The sequence below is a fragment of the Pecten maximus genome, chromosome 2, assembly GCF_902652985.1.
Source record: "Pecten maximus chromosome 2, xPecMax1.1, whole genome shotgun sequence".
NCBI lineage: Eukaryota > Metazoa > Mollusca > Bivalvia > Pectinida > Pectinidae > Pecten > Pecten maximus.
Genome location: NC_047016.1, coordinates 23,921,184 through 23,938,897, shown reverse-complemented (window position 1 = coordinate 23,938,897; position 17,714 = coordinate 23,921,184). Strand labels below are relative to the sequence as shown.

General features: G+C 37.8%; 1 protein-coding gene across 1 annotated transcript in view; it reads left to right on the top strand.

Annotated features, from left to right (window-relative positions):
• The window catches only part of LOC117342184, a 138,047-nt gene that overhangs the window by 41,258 nt on the left and 79,075 nt on the right, over nt 1-17,714 (top strand). Inside the window, 14 exon segments of the mRNA XM_033904224.1 lie at nt 177-400; nt 938-1,076; nt 1,718-1,926; nt 2,626-2,773; nt 3,042-3,208; nt 4,555-4,720; nt 5,494-5,669; nt 5,989-6,130; nt 11,200-11,381; nt 11,969-12,164; nt 13,309-13,493; nt 14,800-14,938; nt 15,385-15,565; nt 15,567-15,681. Coding sequence (XP_033760115.1) covers nt 177-400; nt 938-1,076; nt 1,718-1,926; nt 2,626-2,773; nt 3,042-3,208; nt 4,555-4,720; nt 5,494-5,669; nt 5,989-6,130; nt 11,200-11,381; nt 11,969-12,164; nt 13,309-13,493; nt 14,800-14,938; nt 15,385-15,565; nt 15,567-15,681 — 2,369 coding nt within the window.

Below are 17,714 nucleotides of genomic sequence, written 5' to 3'. Positions count from 1 at the left end.
TTCAAGAATTTTCATGATATACTCCAAAACGTTAACATTAAAATCAATGGAAAAACAATTGGTTGGTTGGTCCCTATAAAGTTGGCTTTGTGGCTTGTCACTTTAGTATACTAACTACGTTCACATAACAGATTCGATAAATTGGTGTGTCCTTGTAACTCGTGTTTTATTTCTAGCGGTTCAGCTACAGTACGAACAGAAGCCTACTACGGCCAGGGCAGTGATCCTACATGGATGGATGACGTCAATTGTAGTGGAGACGAGGATCAGTTAGCTGATTGTAGTTCCGCGGGATGGGGCATAGAAGACTGTTCCCATGGCGAAGATGTAGGTGTTGAGTGTGAAACTCAAAGCACAACGTCAACAACAACTACAACTACAACACCATCAGATAGTGAAGGTATTGGTATTGTAGTTTTGAAATAATTAAACTATAAATACCATTATAAAACGTTATTTACTGTACTTCATTGTTAACTTTTAAAATCGATATCAATTTGCAAAGTAACAATATTAGAACCCCAGAATTTTTAACATTTACTGAATTTAATCATTTACCAGTAAGGCAATAACTTACCAACGTATACACGAAGCCGTACTTCTAACTAAAAGTGTAGGCAGCGAGTTAATCGTATCAATTTAAGATAGACCTTGCCCATTAAAAGGAACACGAATATAAGGACCAGGTGTTTCGGTAAGGTAAGCGTTGTAAGCTTTATTGATGTAAATATAGCCGGATATGCCGAGATCTTCCCTTTTTGAGGTCCTCACAATTGATGATTGTTGTTCAATTCAATTATGGTTTGTATAAACCTCATTGGTCCCTTAAATCACATCGTATACCAGGGAATTATCAATTTTGGTTTTCAAATATCACAAGTTCAGTTTGTTTCGTTATAGCCATGTGCTGTTATCAATATATATTTTGTTCTGACAGGACGACTCCGACTTGCGGATGGTTTAACACCTTACGAGGGTAGAGTTGAGATTTACCACGATGGTAGGTGGGGTACAGTGTGTGATGATGGATGGGACAACCAAGATGCTGGGGTCGTCTGTCGACAGTTAGGATACAGGTAAAATGATAGGATCGTCTGTCGACAGTTAGGATACAGGTAAAATGATAGGGTCGTCTGTCGACAGTTAGGATACAGGTAAAATGATAGGGTCGTCTGTCGACAGTTAGGATACAGGTAAAATGATAGGGTCGTCTGTCGACAGTTAGGATACAGGTAAGATGGTAGGGTCGTCTGTCGACAGTTAGGATACAGGTAAGATGATAGGGTCGTCTGTCGACAGTTAGGATACAGGTAAAATGATAGAGTCGTCTGTCGACAGTTAGGATACAGGTTAAAAAGGTAGGGTCGTCTGTCGACAGTTAGGATACAGGTAAAATGATAGGGTCGTCTGTCGACAGTTAGGATACAGGTAAAATGGTAGGGTCGTCTGTCGACAGTTAGGATACAGGTAAAATGGTAGGGTCACCTGTCTACATTTAGGATACATAATTGTACTCTTTGTAAAACAAATAAATGAATAGATAGGTTTAAGATCTATAAATCATGTATGTAAATATGGAGCCATTAACCCCGAATCTTCCCCATTATTTCTCCATACAAACATCAATTTCAAATAAATCAAAGTCGAGTAGGTGATATAGAAGATATTCAGTATAGGCATCAGATCTCCCTTCACTGTACAATATGTTTGTTCACAGTGGTGGTAGCTACACGCGAGAAGCCAACTTTGGACAAGGTCAAGAACCCACATGGATGGACGATGTAAACTGCGTTGGAACAGAATTACGGTTGGACAGTTGTCCATTTCCAGGCTGGGCAGTTGAGAACTGTGGACACAGTGAAGATGCTGGAGTTAGGTGTGACCCTCCTTCATCAACACGTGAGCCCCCTACTACAACACCAAGAAGTACGTAACGTGTAAAACAATCATTACTGATTTGGTTTGTATTTAGCAGAAAACGATATGTTAAAAATCTTTTACCAGATAACGTTGCATTGGGAAAAATACTGACCTAATTACGTTATACTCGATAATTAGATATACATAATTATACAAATTATCTACATATTATATTAACTTGAACTTATTTAGCCAGTGTGCGGATATTTTCGTTAGATTTCATAAATGAAATGTGAGACCGTACCGGTACATTGTCGCTTTCTCAATAAGGACGCGTCTTGTTCTTTAGATTTTCTTCTATGCGTCCTTAAATTTAATCTATAAACACAATAAATAAATTATAGGATTATCACGAACGCGGTTAACAATTTTTTCTCAGTGCAGTCGTATTCCAATTAATCTCTTAGATATGATCTTTGGCCGTATTGCCGTATTGTAGAAAATGATTAACTTGATTAGTTTATTTCTGATGTGTTCTGACTCTAAAACACCACTGTACCAATGTTGATAAAGCTAAGGATATGTATTTGTGATACCTTGTCTGGTAGACCATATTATGTACGGATGTATCCATACATAAACATGTGGAAACTTTACCATATATGATCAATTGGATACCTATTGATGTAAGTATCAACAATGACCCGTATCCTTGCTGTACCTGACACAATGGGATTGTCAGTAGACATTGTTGAATTTTTTCAGGTGGTGGCGTTAGAGTACGTTTGGTAGGAGGGTCTAGCGATCGCGAAGGGCGCGTGGAGGTGTTCCATGATAATGAGTGGGGTACTATCTGTGACGATTACTGGGATAGTAACGATGCTACTGTGGTCTGTAGGATGCTTGGATACACGTGAGTAATCTGTAAAAATTTGTTTACCTATTGTTATCAGGACTTTCATAGATCTACGTAACAGACCTATCATGCACATTAAGATTCTGAGAATTTCAATGAGATATTTCACGGAAATCCGGAGTACAAACACTGGTAAAAACATGGACAAAAATACCTAATTCCGGCGCAGAATGATCAGTGATTTTGTATATTACACAAATTTGCTCATAATGTTTTAAATATGACCTTTTATAATAAAAATAGACGGCGTTGATGTTTCTTACAGAGAGGGTATTCATAAACGTGAAGCATACTTTGGTGCCGGAAGTGGCCAGATTTGGTTGGACAATGTCAATTGTACTGGGAGGGAGACGAACATTGGATCGTGTACACACAGGGGCTGGGGAGTTGAGGACTGCAGTCATAGCGAGGATGCCGGTGTCGTGTGTTCAGGTACGTCATCATCTCATCACTACGGTGTTCCGTTAGGGCAAAATTTCTAATATCGCTCCTTCGCTCCTTCGACTTAAACGCGAAGGAGCGAAGGAGCGAAAACACGATGGCGAAGGAGCGAAAGCATGATGACGAAGAAGAGAAGGAGCGAAGGAGCGAAGAAGCGAAGGAGCAAAGGAGCGAACATACGATGGCGAAGGAGCGAAAACACGATGGCAACGGAGCGAAGGAGCGAATTTCCATCGCTCCTTCGCCATCGTGTTTTCGCTCCTTCGCCATCGTATTTTTGCTCCTTCGCTATCGTGTTTCCGCTCCTTCGCTCCTTCGCGTTTAGGTCAAAGGAGCGATTTTGGAAAGTTGGCCCTAAAGGAACACAATAAATTACTTCCTGTCGGCGGCAGGTTAACCTGCCTGTCATGTTTCAAATTCAAATATTTGTACCGCTTCAGAATACTTTTATTTGTTTTAAGTCCTTAACAATATGGAATAGTCCTAATTGACCTTATTAATTAAATTACTGGATTAGAACATAACCCATTCTTTATTTCAATATTTGTATAGGGCACTTTTAATTTCCCTAAACTTCCTTCTTGATTCCCATGCTTTTAGCGCATATTGTCAGGCCATCTTTAAAAATATCTTGGTTTGCTGTAACCCGACCAGGGGGTTTTACACATGGGTAGGTACAATGTTGGTAGCGCTGAACCTTTTTTGTATTCAGTTCTAAAAAAATTTTTTAAACCTTAAATACAGAAACAAACCAAAATATAAAATGTTTGGAAATCATTATTAATTTTGTGATCTAAACAAAAGAAACTCACACCAAGCTTATTTGGGTTTGCGAGACGTATTTTCAAACTTTAAAAGCAACTTCTGGACATAAATATCTGGAAAGGCCAAGTCACTAAAAAAAAAAAGTTTTATTTTTCTTCATAAACTTTTCTGAGTAGGCGCACGTTTTCTTGGTCGGGAGAGTTACGCCAAACCTACTATATTTTTATTTTGGCCTCACTACCGAGACCTTCAAAGGAAAACAGTTGATTAACATAGGTATGTATCCATAATCCGGCATTTCCAGTATCTATTACGAGATTCATATCTGTGTTTGTGGGTGATGTTTGAGTGCGTATCTTTTGTACAATCCTTCATTGTCAATATCCATCCACAAAATGGGCAACCGAATAATTTATACATTACGATATACATTGCTTTTTCATACTTGATTTTGAAGTTCGCAGTGATCAACTTATTGACACATCTCTCGTTTATTCGCCAGATGTTTGTTTTCCGCTTTACAGTATTACAGCATTTTGAAATCCTATCTTTGATTCCTTTTGCTGATTCAGGTAGTGGCGGCGGCGGTGGTGGTGGGAATGCTTCTATTCGTTTGGTAAATGGTAACGCCAATTCTGGACGAGTGGAAGTTTATCACGACGGGCGCTGGGGGACAGTCTGTGATGATAGTTGGGACGATCAAGATGCGACTGTCGTATGTCGAACGTTAGGACTGAGGTAATTAGAACGAACGTCAATGAGGGCCCCACTAACAGGTGTACTATAGAAATGCCGGTATCCGCGCCTCCATCTATCCGTTTGAGGAGACTACATGTATCTCAGAATCCAGAATGCTTGAGTTTCTTGAGTATACGATTGATATTATCAAGTAACAATGCAAGTTAAAACGATGTGATGACAACACAAGCTATGTAAAATGTTTTGTTTATCTCCAGAGTAAGGACGAAATGAACCAACTACGGATTTTAACAAATATATTTACTACATAGCACGCGCCTTCATTACGTCGTTTTAACTTGCACTGTTACTGATTAAACCGCTATTAGGCGATTGATTGATTTTTTTATCTGTACACAACAGGATGTTTTATAATTAATAACAAAATGTCTTCTCATCAAAACAATAACGATATCGTTCGTTGTTTATCTACTTAATTTGTTTAACTGTTTAGTATTCTATGGATGTATGTGATCGTTTGTAATTTACTTGTGTCTTTATAAAGGGGCGGATGGCCTCGAAAATTCAGCAATTCACTTGTCTGTACTGTCGTTATAACTACATGACCAATTATCTATTTCTAGTTGTTAAGATCCAGTACCTATATTGGACCATACCGTCGTTATTACTTACTAGACACTATATACATATATATATTATGTTGAAGACTTCTTTCTTTATTGTTGATCAATAAAACGGAAGGTTTTTAGGATTATGGTTTCTCAAACACGAGATGAACAACCGATATGAGGTCATTCGTTTTGTCGTTCAAGCTTGCCAGGGACGGCTCACAGAGAAGCTCACTTTGGCGAAGGTGAAGAACCCACATGGATGGACGATGTAAACTGTGACGGAACCGAGTCATCGCTGTTTGACTGTTCGTTTGGTGGATGGGGTCAAGAAAACTGTGGACACAGTGAGGACGCTGGGGTGACGTGCGGGGGTAGATGTAAGTATATGATTATGACTCTGTAAGAACACATGGGTGACATATAGGGTTAGATGTAAGTTAATGGTTGTATGGGCAGACCTGTGATATGTTGGGGTAAATGTAAGGCCATAGTGAGGACAAAGGGAAGATATGATTATATTTCTACTGGGGATTATAGACAGACAAATTAGACAGTCTGTTTGTCGTCTTTATTGCGGACAGCGAGATGTCGCTTATTTGATCGATGTACAGAATGGTTGTAAGATAATATAGGATGATACCTACTGTACTATACATCAATATTGATATGTTTTCTGTAATATTTTCTCTACTCTAGCGGAGGAAATTCGCCTTGTAAACGGCCCTACACCACACGAGGGCAGGGTTGAGGTATACCATGACGGACGCTGGGGTACGGTTTGTGATGACTTATGGCATAATGAGGATGCCATTGTTGTATGCAGGATGCTGGGATACAGGTGATTATATGATAGATTAATATTAAATTCACTGTATGTTGTGATAGAGTTAATTACCGCAAAGAAGTGTACACTATCTTGTGGTGATTATAACAATGAAAATATGGTTACCATTGTGGGGGTAAAAATAACAAGGCGTGGTTATCATTGTGATGGTTTTAATATAAAGGTGGTGTTTTCAGTGTTAGGGTGTTAATATAAATGTGGTGTTATCAGTGTGAGGGTGTTGATATAAAGGTGGTGTTATCAGTCTGATGGTGTTAATATAAATGTGGTGTTATCAGTGTGAGGGTGTTGATATAAATGTGGTGTTATGAGTGTTCGGGTGTTAATATAAATGTGTATTATCAGTGTGAGGGTGATAATATAACGGTGGTGTTATCAGTGTGAGGGTGATAATATAAATGTGTGGTTATCAGTGTGAGGGTGTTAATATAAAGGTGTGGTTATCGGTGTGAGGGTGTTAATATAAAGGTGTGTTATCAGTGTTTTGGCGTTAATATAAAGGTGTGGTTATCGGTGTGAGGGTATTAATATAAAGGTGTTGTATCAGTGTTAGGGTGATTATATAAAGGTGTGGTTATCAGTGTGAGGGTGTTAATATAAAGGTGGTGTTATCAGTGTGAGGGTGTTAATATAAAGGTGTGGTTATCAGTGTTAGGGTGATAATATAAAGGTGAGGTTGTCAGTGTGAGGGTGATAATATAAAGGTGGTGTTTTCAGTGTTAGGGTGTTAATATAAATGTGGTGTTATCAGTGTTAGGGTGTTGATATAAATGTGGTGTTATGAGTGTTCGGGTGTTAATATAAATGTGTATTATCAGTGTGAGGGTGATAATATAACGGTGGTGTTATCAGTGTTAGGGTGTTAATATAAAGTTGGTGTTATCAGTGTGAGGGTGATAATATAAATGTGTGGTTATCAGTGTGAGGGTGTTAATATAAAGGTGTGGTTATCGGTGTGAGGGTGTTAATATAAAGGTGTTATCAGTGTTATGGCGTTAATATAAAGGTGTGGTTATCGGTGTGAGGGTATTAATATAAAGGTGTTGTATCAGTGTTAGGGTGATTATATAAAGGTGTGGTTGTCAGTGTGAGGGTGATAATATAAAGGTGGTGTTATCAGTGTGAGGGTGTTAATATAAAGATGGTGTTATCAGTGTGAGGGTGTTAATATAAAGGTTGTGTTATCAGTGTGAGGGTGTTAATATAAAGGTGTGGTTATCAGTGTGAGGGTGTTAATATAAAGGTGGTGTTATCAGTGTGAGGGTGTTAATATAAAGGTGTGGTTATCAGTGTTAGGGTGATAATATAAAGGTGAGGTTGTCAGTGTGAGGGTGATAATATAAAGGTGGTGTTATCAGTGTGAGGGTGTTAATATAAAGGTGGTGTTATCAGTGTGAGGGTGTTAATGTAAGGTGATGTTATCAGTGTTATGGCGTTAATATAAAGGTGTGGTTATCAGTGTGAGGGTGATAATATAACGGTGGTGTTATCAGTGTGAGGGTGTTAATATAACGGTGGTGTTATCAGTGTGAGGGTGATAATATAAAGTTGGTGTTATCAGTGTGAGGGTGATAATATAAAGTTGGTGTTATCAGTGTGAGGGTGATAATATAAAGTTGGTGTTATCAGTGTGAGGGTGATAATATAAAGGTGGTGTTATCAGTGTTAGGGTGATAATATAAAGGTGTGGTTATCAGTGTTAGGGTGATAATATAAAGGTGTGGTTATCGGTGTGAGGGTGTTAATATAAAGGTGTGTTATCAGTGTGATGGCGTTAATATAAAGGTGTGGTTATCAGTGTGAGGGTGTTAATATAATGGTGGTGTTATCAGTGTGAGGGTGTTAATATAAAGGTGATGTTATCAGTGTGAGGGTGATAATATAAAGGTGGTGTTATCAGTGTGAGGGTGATTATATAAATGTGGTGTTTTCAGTGTGAGGGTGTTAATATAAAGATGAGGTTGTCAGTGTGAGGGTGCTAATATAATGGTGATGTTATCAGTGTGAGGGTGATAATATAACTGTGGTATTATCAATATGAGGGTGCTAATATAATGGCAATGTTATCAGTGTGAGGGTGATAATATAAAGGTGGTGTTATCAGTGTGAGGGTGCTAATATAATGGTGATGTTATCAGTGTGAGGGTGATAATATAACGGTGGTGTTATTAGTGTGAGGGTGTTAATATAAAGTTGGTGTTATCAGTGTGAGGGTGATAATATAAAGGTGGTGTTATCAGTGTGAGGGTGATAATATTAAGTTGGTGTTATCAGTGTGAGGGTGATAATATAAAGTTGGTGTTATCAGTGTGAGGGTGATAATATAAAGTTGGTGTTATCAGTGTGAGGGTGTTAATATAAAGGTGGTGTTATCAGTGTTAGGGTGATAATATAAAGGTGGTGTTATCAGTGTTAGGGTGATAATATAAAGGTGTGGTTATCGGTGTGAGGGTGTTAATATAAAGGTGTGTTATCAGTGTTATGGCGTTAATATAAAGGTGTGGTTATCAGTGTGAGGGTGTTAATATAAAGGTGGTGTTATCAGTGTGAGGGTGTTAATATAAAGGTGGTGTTATCAGTGTGAGGGTGTTAATATAAAGGTGATGTTATCAGCGTGAGGGTGATAATATAAAGGTGGTGTTATCAGTGTGAGGGTGATTATATAAATGTGGTGTTTTCAGTGTGAGGGTGTTAATATAAAGATGAGGTTGTCAGTGTGAGGGTGATAATATAACTGTGGTGTTATCAGTGTGAGGGTGCTAATATAATGGTGATGTTATCAGTGTGAGGGTGATAATATAACTGTGGTGTTATCAATATGAGGGTGCTAATATAATGGCAATGTTATCAGTGTGAGGGTGATAATATAAAGGTGGTGTTATCAGTGTGAGGGTGCTAATATAATGGTGATGTTATCAGTGTGAGGGTGATAATATAACGGTGGTGTTATTAGTGTGAGGGTGTTAATATAAAGTTGGTGTTATCAGTGTGAGGGTGATAATATAAATGTGTGGTTATCAGTGTGAGGGTGTTAATATAAAGGTGTGGTTATCGGTGTGAGGGTGTTAATATAAAGGTGTGTTATCAGTGTTATGGCGTTAATATAAAGGTGTGGTTATCGGTGTGAGGGTATTAATATAAAGGTGTGGTTATCAGTGTTAAAGTGATAATATAAAGGTGTGGTTATCAGTGTTAGGGTGATAATATGAAGGTGAGGTTGTCAGTGTGAGGGTGATAATATAAAGGTGGTGTTATCAGTGTGAGGGTGATAATATAAAGGTGATGTTATCAGTGTGAGGGTGATAATATAAAGGTGGTGTTTTCAGTGTGAGGGTGTTAATATAAAGGTGAGGTTGTCAGTGTGAGGGTGATAATATAACTGTGGTGTTATCAGTATGAGGGTGCTAATATAATGGCAATGTTATCAGTGTGAGGGTGATAATATTAAAGGTGATGTTATCAGTGTGAGGGTGATAATATAAAGGTGGTGTTTTCAGTGTGAGGGTGTTAATATAAAGGTGAGGTTGTCAGTGTGAGGGTGATAATATAACTGTGGTGTTATCAGTATGAGGGTGCTAATATAATGGTGATGTTATCAGTGTGAGGGTGATAATATAAAGGTGGTGTTATCAGTGTGAGGGTGCTAATATAATGGTGATGTTATCAGTGTGAGGGTGATAATATAACGGTGGTGTTATCAGTGTGAGGGTGTTAATATAACGGTGGTGTTATCAGTGTGAGGGTGTTAATATAAAGGTGGTGTTTTCAGTGTGAGGGTGTTAATATAAAGGTGAGGTTGTCAGTGTGAGGGTGATAATATAACTGTGGTGTTATCAGTATGAGGGTGCTAATATAATGGCAATGTTATCAGTGTGAGGGTGATAATATAAAGGTGGTGTTATCAGTGTGAGGGTGCTAATATAATGGTGATGTTATCAGTGTGAGGGTGATAATATAACGGTGGTGTTATCAGTTGAGGGTGTTAATATAAAGGTGGTGTTATCAGTGTGAGGGTGTTAATATAAAGGTGGTGTTATCAGTGTGAGGGTGTTAATATAAAGGTGGTGTTATCAGTGTGAGGGTGTTAATATAAAGGTGATGTTGTCAGTGTGAGGGTGTTAATATAAAGGTGGTGTTATCATTGTGAGGGTGTTAATATAAAGATGTGGTATCAGTGTTCAGATGATAATAACAAGGTGTCGTATCAGTGTGATGGTGGGATTAACAAGGTGTGGTATCAGTGTGAGGGTGAGATTAACAAGGTGTGGTATCAGTGTGAGGGTGAGATTAACAAGGTGTGGTATCAGTGTGAGGGTGATTATAAGAATGTGTGGTATCAGTGTGAGGGTGAGATTAACAAGGTGTGGTATCAGTGTGAGGGTGAGATTAACAAGGTGTGGTATCAGTGTGAGGGTGAGATTAACAAGGTGTGGTATCAGTGTGAGGGTGATTATAAGAATGTGTGCTATCAGTATGAGGGTGAGATTAACAAGGTGTGGTATCAGTGTGAGGGTGATTATAAGAATGTGTGCTATCAGTATGAGGGTGAGATTAACAAGGTGTGGTATCAGTGTGAGGGTGATTATAAGAATGTGTGGTATCAGTGTGAGGGTGAGATTAACAAGGTGTGGTATCAGTGTGAGGGTGAGATTAACAAGGTGTGGTATCAGTGTGAGGGTGAGATTAACAAGGTGTGGTATCAGTGTGAGGGTGAGATTAACAAGGTGTGGTATCAGTGTGAGGGTGATTATAAGAATGTGTGCTATCAGTATGAGGGTGAGATTAACAAGGTGTGGTATCAGTGTGAGGGTGAGATTAACAAGGTGTGGTATCAGTGTGAGGGTGATTATAAGAATGTGTCGTATCAGTGTGAGGGTGAGATTAACAATTAAGGTGTGGTATCATTGTGATGGATATGTAAACATAGTCTGGTTATATGATGATTTTTCGATCTGAGGGTAGCAAAATTTAATTGCACTGGAATTTGAAAATGATGATATTATAATGATATGGGCGCAGGTATAAAGAATGATGTTGACAATACGCCGTATTTGTTTCTGCAGTGGGAACGTTGGCAGGGCCTTCAGTGAAGCCCGTTATGGAGAAGGCTCGGAACCAACTTGGATGGACGATGTGGAGTGTACAGGGTCTGAATCTAGTTTATTTGATTGTCCATTCAGAGGTTGGGGTTCGGAAAATTGTGGACATAGCGAGGATGCTGGCGTTTCATGTCAAGACGGGGACGGTAAGATTTTACTCAACTGGCTGCTTAAGAAGTGATACGATATTTACTGTCAAAAACACCACAGATATTATTGAGAACTCAAGACCGACTGGCTCTGACGAAGACTCTTTACTTCACAGCTGACTGACTCTGAGAAAGACTTGTACTTCACAGCTGACTGGCAATGACGAAGATTCCTTCCTTCGCTCATGACTTTACGCCTGATAAAATGTGACGAGCGTTCTATATTTCACAGTTGGCGGTATCTAACGAACAGGCGAATTCTGACGATACTTTTCACAGCATACTATAAACCCTATGGAATCTAAAGAGTGATAAAGATTTCACAGTCGACATAATCTTACGAAAGCTGTATTTTTCACAGCGACGGAATCTCAACAACGCCATTCTGGATTTCACAACTGATGAACGGTATAGCTTAATGGATCTTTATCCCAGCTTGAAGAAACTCCGGTCCATTCCCTTAAATAGAACTTTAGGAACTATTTTTTTTCAGTTAATTATTGATTTTTTCATATTCAGTTAAACAATGCTAATCAATAAATGTGTTATGTTTAACATGACTTTAAATTGTCAATGTATAACAGCTCCTACAACGCCGCCTACTTCCACAACAACACGAAGAGGCGAAGGGACAGAAGGGTCTATCCGCCTTGCTGGTCGAGACAGCAGTGATAGGGTTGGGAGAGTGGAAATCTTCCATGATGGACAGTGGGGAACTGTTTGCGATGATAGTTGGGACAAGAACGATGCGAATGTCGTCTGTAGGCAGCTAGGACATGGGTAACGTATTACGCATGTGATGTGTGTAGTAATTTAAAATATTGGTATTCAGTTTTGCATCCACATCTACGTCATCTAGTATGATGTATAAACTGTACTATACCAAAACTAGCTTTAATATTACATCTGAATAGCTATACATGTATAATTAAACAAGCAAAGTAACTGCTATCTCTCGCAATTTCCTATGGAATGTTTCTATCTGTCATGCAAACCAGAGTGTTATTTAGAGTAGTTCTGGATATAATTGTAGGCCTCGTTAAATACCATATTTACCAGATTCTTTACTATAACGGCTAGTGCACAAACACGGTATTTCTTTCACTCGAGTTAGTTATTGTTCAAAAGTTACAAAAACTACGAGCTGTAGAGAGTGTTTTTGTAACTTTGGGAAAATAACTACCTATAGTGAAAGAAATACCATATGCAACAACAGCGGTTTTGTGAGAACTGTTTTTGCCACAATAGAAAAGCTATATTAATGATAAATTGACCTGTTTTGTGTCAACGTGTTTTCTTTTCCAAAAAAAATTGGGTGTAAGGATATTGTCTTAAGTGAAATGCAGCTAATTAATATGCAATACTGACAATTTTGCAAGTTTGTGGAAATATGACAATATACATTTTGTATTTCGAATAATAAATTATAAGCAAGTCTATACTTTTCAAAGCAATTAATTGATAGAAATCGATATATATATATATCTTTAAAAAACATCTAAGAACTACCGCTTGTGCGTTATTATCCGGGACCTCGCGAAGTGGCCTTCAGGCCTTAGCCAATCAAAACGCACTGAATCACGTGATTAAACAATACTCCCAGTCAAAGGTCTCTGCGTCAACCAGTCAAACGCGTTTAGAGGTTATTCCACAGGAAATATAAACTGTTTGTTATCAAATAGTTGTAATTATAAATTTATACATTGAGAGTTAGATAACACTCACCTATTCACCAAACTCCTTTGCTAAAGGCTAGTATTAGTCTTTAAACAATATAATCCAAATGTCACAAATATTGAATATGGTGTTTTACGTCAAATGTTTACGAAGTAAGCTTACAACGCGATAGTTTATTTAGAAAATAATGACAATATTCCAGTATGCCAAAAGGCAAGGATTTACTGTTGTATGTGTTTTATTACAGAGAAGGTAAAGCAGTCCCACAGGCTAGATACGGGGAGGGAACCGGACAAGTATGGATGGACGATGTGGCATGTTCTGGATCTGAGACGAGATTAGCCGACTGTCCTTTCGCTGGCTGGGGTGTAGAAAACTGTGGGCACGGAGAAGACGCCGGAGTGATGTGCGAGGAAGTTCAGGACCCCATGTGTAAGTTATCTCCTTACAGTCACAAATGGAAGATTTTGTTTCTCCTAGTTGTCATTCTGATTCTGCTAACTGCAACACCCCAAACAATAACGGGGATATACAGCTATCGCATTGTCCAAGTGTCCGAGCAACATTCCGTGAATCATTTCATATGAAGTACAAAGATCTCGTACAAGGTACACTCTTAACTCCTCAGCCGACTTGGTTCATATGTTCATATTGATATCGTTGTTTATGTTATAACATCATTCAATGGTTGATGGGTCGGATAGGCTAAAGGGTCAAAGGTATATTTGAAAAATTAGCTCTGGTAATTATATCATAACTATATACAACATAAACTGATGGAAGGTCTTATTACACTGACATGTTGTAAATGCGAATTGGTTAGGGGATGGTCACTTCAGTGGTTAATTTTAGAAATAAACACAAATATATACAGAACAGTTTTTGTATTGTTTGAAATCATTAGACTTAGGAGGAACCAACAGTATAGTAATCGGAAGATTGAAGAAATCGCCATAAACGCCATTAATATAGAAATATAGGGTAGGGAGACAGCGTAACACATACTTATATCAATATATTTAATAAATTTGATAATTTTGATTAATAATCTTACGTTTCCTCTTGTCTTGCTCTCAATATATTCATCGCTATTGAAGTGATAACATATAAGGCGTCATATTTAGACTAATATTCGTTCCCCATATCAATATCGAGTGATATGAAACTCAATGATATATTCTTAAATCTGAAGAATTTGTATTATTTCACGGTGTAAGGTTCAGTGTACTAGTAATTTTAGGTCAATTTCTTTGATATAATGTCAAAATATTGTGATATAGTGCTGCTTTCTAGTCCATTAAATGTCCTAACACTGTGATGACGGAACGTGAGATGTGAGAGATTGACAGGACGAATACACTAAAGTTGATGTTGGTTCCTTAAAAATTAAAGTCTGTGGTTAGCACCAGTTTAATATGACAGGAGAAGTCAGTTTTAGAGGGCAGAAAAATAAACAAATATGTATATATAAAACGACATAAAGCACCTTTTAAGTTTACGATCGACGAGACAGCTCAGCAAAATGTTCAGTATGTGGATTGTCACCTAGCATTAATTATTTTTGGTGTTACCTCGTACAAATGTCTGTCAGGAAACACTAAAACATTAAACTTCTTGTAATGCTATGATATAGATGTTGTGCCTTTTTATAATACATTCATTACTTTATGGAATATTGTTGCTTTCATAATACATTATTTAATCCTTTTTAGCCATTATTATTATTTTCATTGTGCAGTTGAAGGCATTCGACTGGCTAATGGCAACATCACCGGAGAGGGACGGGTGGAAATCAACAGAAACGGAACTTGGGGCACGATTTGTGATGACGACTTTGATAATAAAGCAGCACAGGTCGTTTGTCGTATGTTGGGATGGTAAGATGCTATATATTTATTTTACTGTATTAATAACATGTCGAGTATCGTATGTACGGATGATAAGATGTTATATATTTATTTTACAGTATAGATAACAGGTCGTGTGTCGTATGTAGGGATGGTAAGATGTTATTTGTCTGAGATTTAGCATTTTTTATACACCACCCTCACACTTTTGTGTGTGGATGTGGATCCATTATATGCAAGTTATAACCTTGTATCAATGAAATGTCATGAATCCCCGGGAAGATTTTGTTCATATTCAGACCATAACATCACAACATGAATATCTACGCCAGGTTATATTTTGGTTATTGGTCAAGGTTAACAATGAAATGTCGCTCTTAATGACTTAATGTCAGCCTAACGACTGGGGCGGTCTTATGTGAACTCCACTTTGTTGTTGGACTTATAACATCTACGTGACCCTTTGTTTGTTTCAGGCGGGGTGGAATATATTTTGATGAAGCTACTTTTGGTGAAGGATCTGGACCAATTTGGATGGACGATATACGATGCAGTGGTACAGAACAAACCATTTTTGAATGCCGTTTCCGCGGATTTGGTGACACAAACTGTGGACACGATGAAGATGCTGGTGTAAGATGTGAAGGTCCCTTTTGACGGAACGGATCCAACATCCATACCGCACACAACGACACCAGTAACGTATCCAGATGACACCTCCACCACCATGACTTACTCAACAACACCCATGATTAATTCAACGTATAATGATGGTAGGTGCCCGTTTTAATTAAACTTTTATTCACATTAGATTATCATGTCATTACCTCAAGTACAGTAGCTGTAATACTCACTAGTCAGTGCCAGCATTGTCCACGCCATCACGAACGAGCTATTATTTATAGATTTACATACACTAATGTAGTACTTTCCTATGTCCACCTGGCGTTCCTTTATGTATATTGACTTCATCTAATGACATGGGTTGCATCTAGTTGTTCTTCCCATATCAGACCGATACATATAATTTCATAATTTCATCAATCAACGTATCCGGAAATAAAACCAAACAATGATATTGAATGATGATCAGAGTAGACAACGATTAATTGGGTACATACAGAAAGAAAAGGTTGATGTATGGTTTGTTGAAAAAACGAGCTTCATTTCGGTGGCGGATTCGATTAGAAATGACGAATTGGAGAGTTGACAGCACTTTTCTTTGTCAATGAAGACCTGGCAAAGGACAAGCGAAACTTCAATGCATTATAAGGTAAATATATATATATATTTTTGTTGTAATTTTCATTATTTTCCAATCTATTTTAGGAAGCGATAGACACATATTAGACAAAATTCGGTATTCGCTCTTTCCTCAGCCCACATAAAAACGTACGAATATAATTAAAGAACAGTTTATGTGTTGGTATTTCATGGTGAATGGTGATCCATATTAATTTCAGACGGAAGATTATAAGTTAGAAAAACAATCAGAATTAAAAACAAAATGCACAAAAACAAAAACACTAGATTAAACTCCAATGTTACGGAATGCTAACAAATATTCAGCCAATAGAACTGCTTGTTACACGCAGGGTTATATTGTCCACACCGCTTTTTAATTAGCCAGTAGAACAAGCAGGGCTATGTTATCCACGCTGCTTATTGATTGTAATGAATGTCACCAATAATTTATGTAATCAATCTGCCTGTTAACTATCTGTTGTTGTACCTGTACTGAATTTGTATACATACTTACCAAAGTATTAATTTATATAACATCCTCTCCCACCTGGTATATCTGGAGGGTGTTGTATCACCCTAACACGCCGTTATAACAAGCAATGCTTTTTGGTATCAACTGTCTTTGTTCTTATATAGTTCCTGTAAAATGAACGTATGATATACTCCCATCATACACAATTACTTAGAAAACTATGTATGAGGGCTAGGGATATATCTATTCGTCAAAAAAGTTTAAGTTTCTAAAGACTCATAGATGTATGCGGGGTGTCTCTGCCATCATTCAAGAAATTTTGGCGTGTGAATCTAATGAAGTAAAATCATCTTTAATACACGACATTATTATCACACTACATAAATGTCTGACGCATGGACCCGAAACAAAATCCCAGCAGGAAAAAAGAATGTATGCATAATTAATAGAAGCATCGATAAAGAAAATAGAAACAAATTGAGTAAGTACAATCCATTTGTTTTACTTATTCAGAACCCCTTCAATTCCTGAAAACCCCAGATAACATTTATACAAGGACGGGTCAATCTGGAGAAATGATATGCACTGCACGTGCATCTCAAGCGCCAAGATTGGTTTGGAGAAGGGATGGAGGATCTCCGGGTGACCTTACCGTTAATATTGTCACCACAGGAAGGACAACAACGGCTGTACTTGTGTTCAGAAACATTCGTGAAAGTGATGAAGGGACATACGAGTGTTTTGCATACGATGAAGTCAGTAGATACGTGATTTCTGTGGTGGCACATTTATATATTAACAATTAATCATAAAGGAAAGTACTGTTAGACTGTAACATTTTTTTTACGACCCAGCCCCTGTTACGCAACGAGAATCAGCCTGTCTTTTTCTACTTCTCCCAGGATTATGCATGGATTTTACGACATGTTCTCGTATCTCAATGGTTGCCATAATTTTTACCGGAGTTATGACCTTTGGTGTCCTTTTGCCCTTTATGTCACTAAGTCAAACAATGCTGATGGTAGTTTCTTATTATCTTACAAACTGTTGGGTTTTTGTATACACATGTACATTAGTATTGTAGGAATG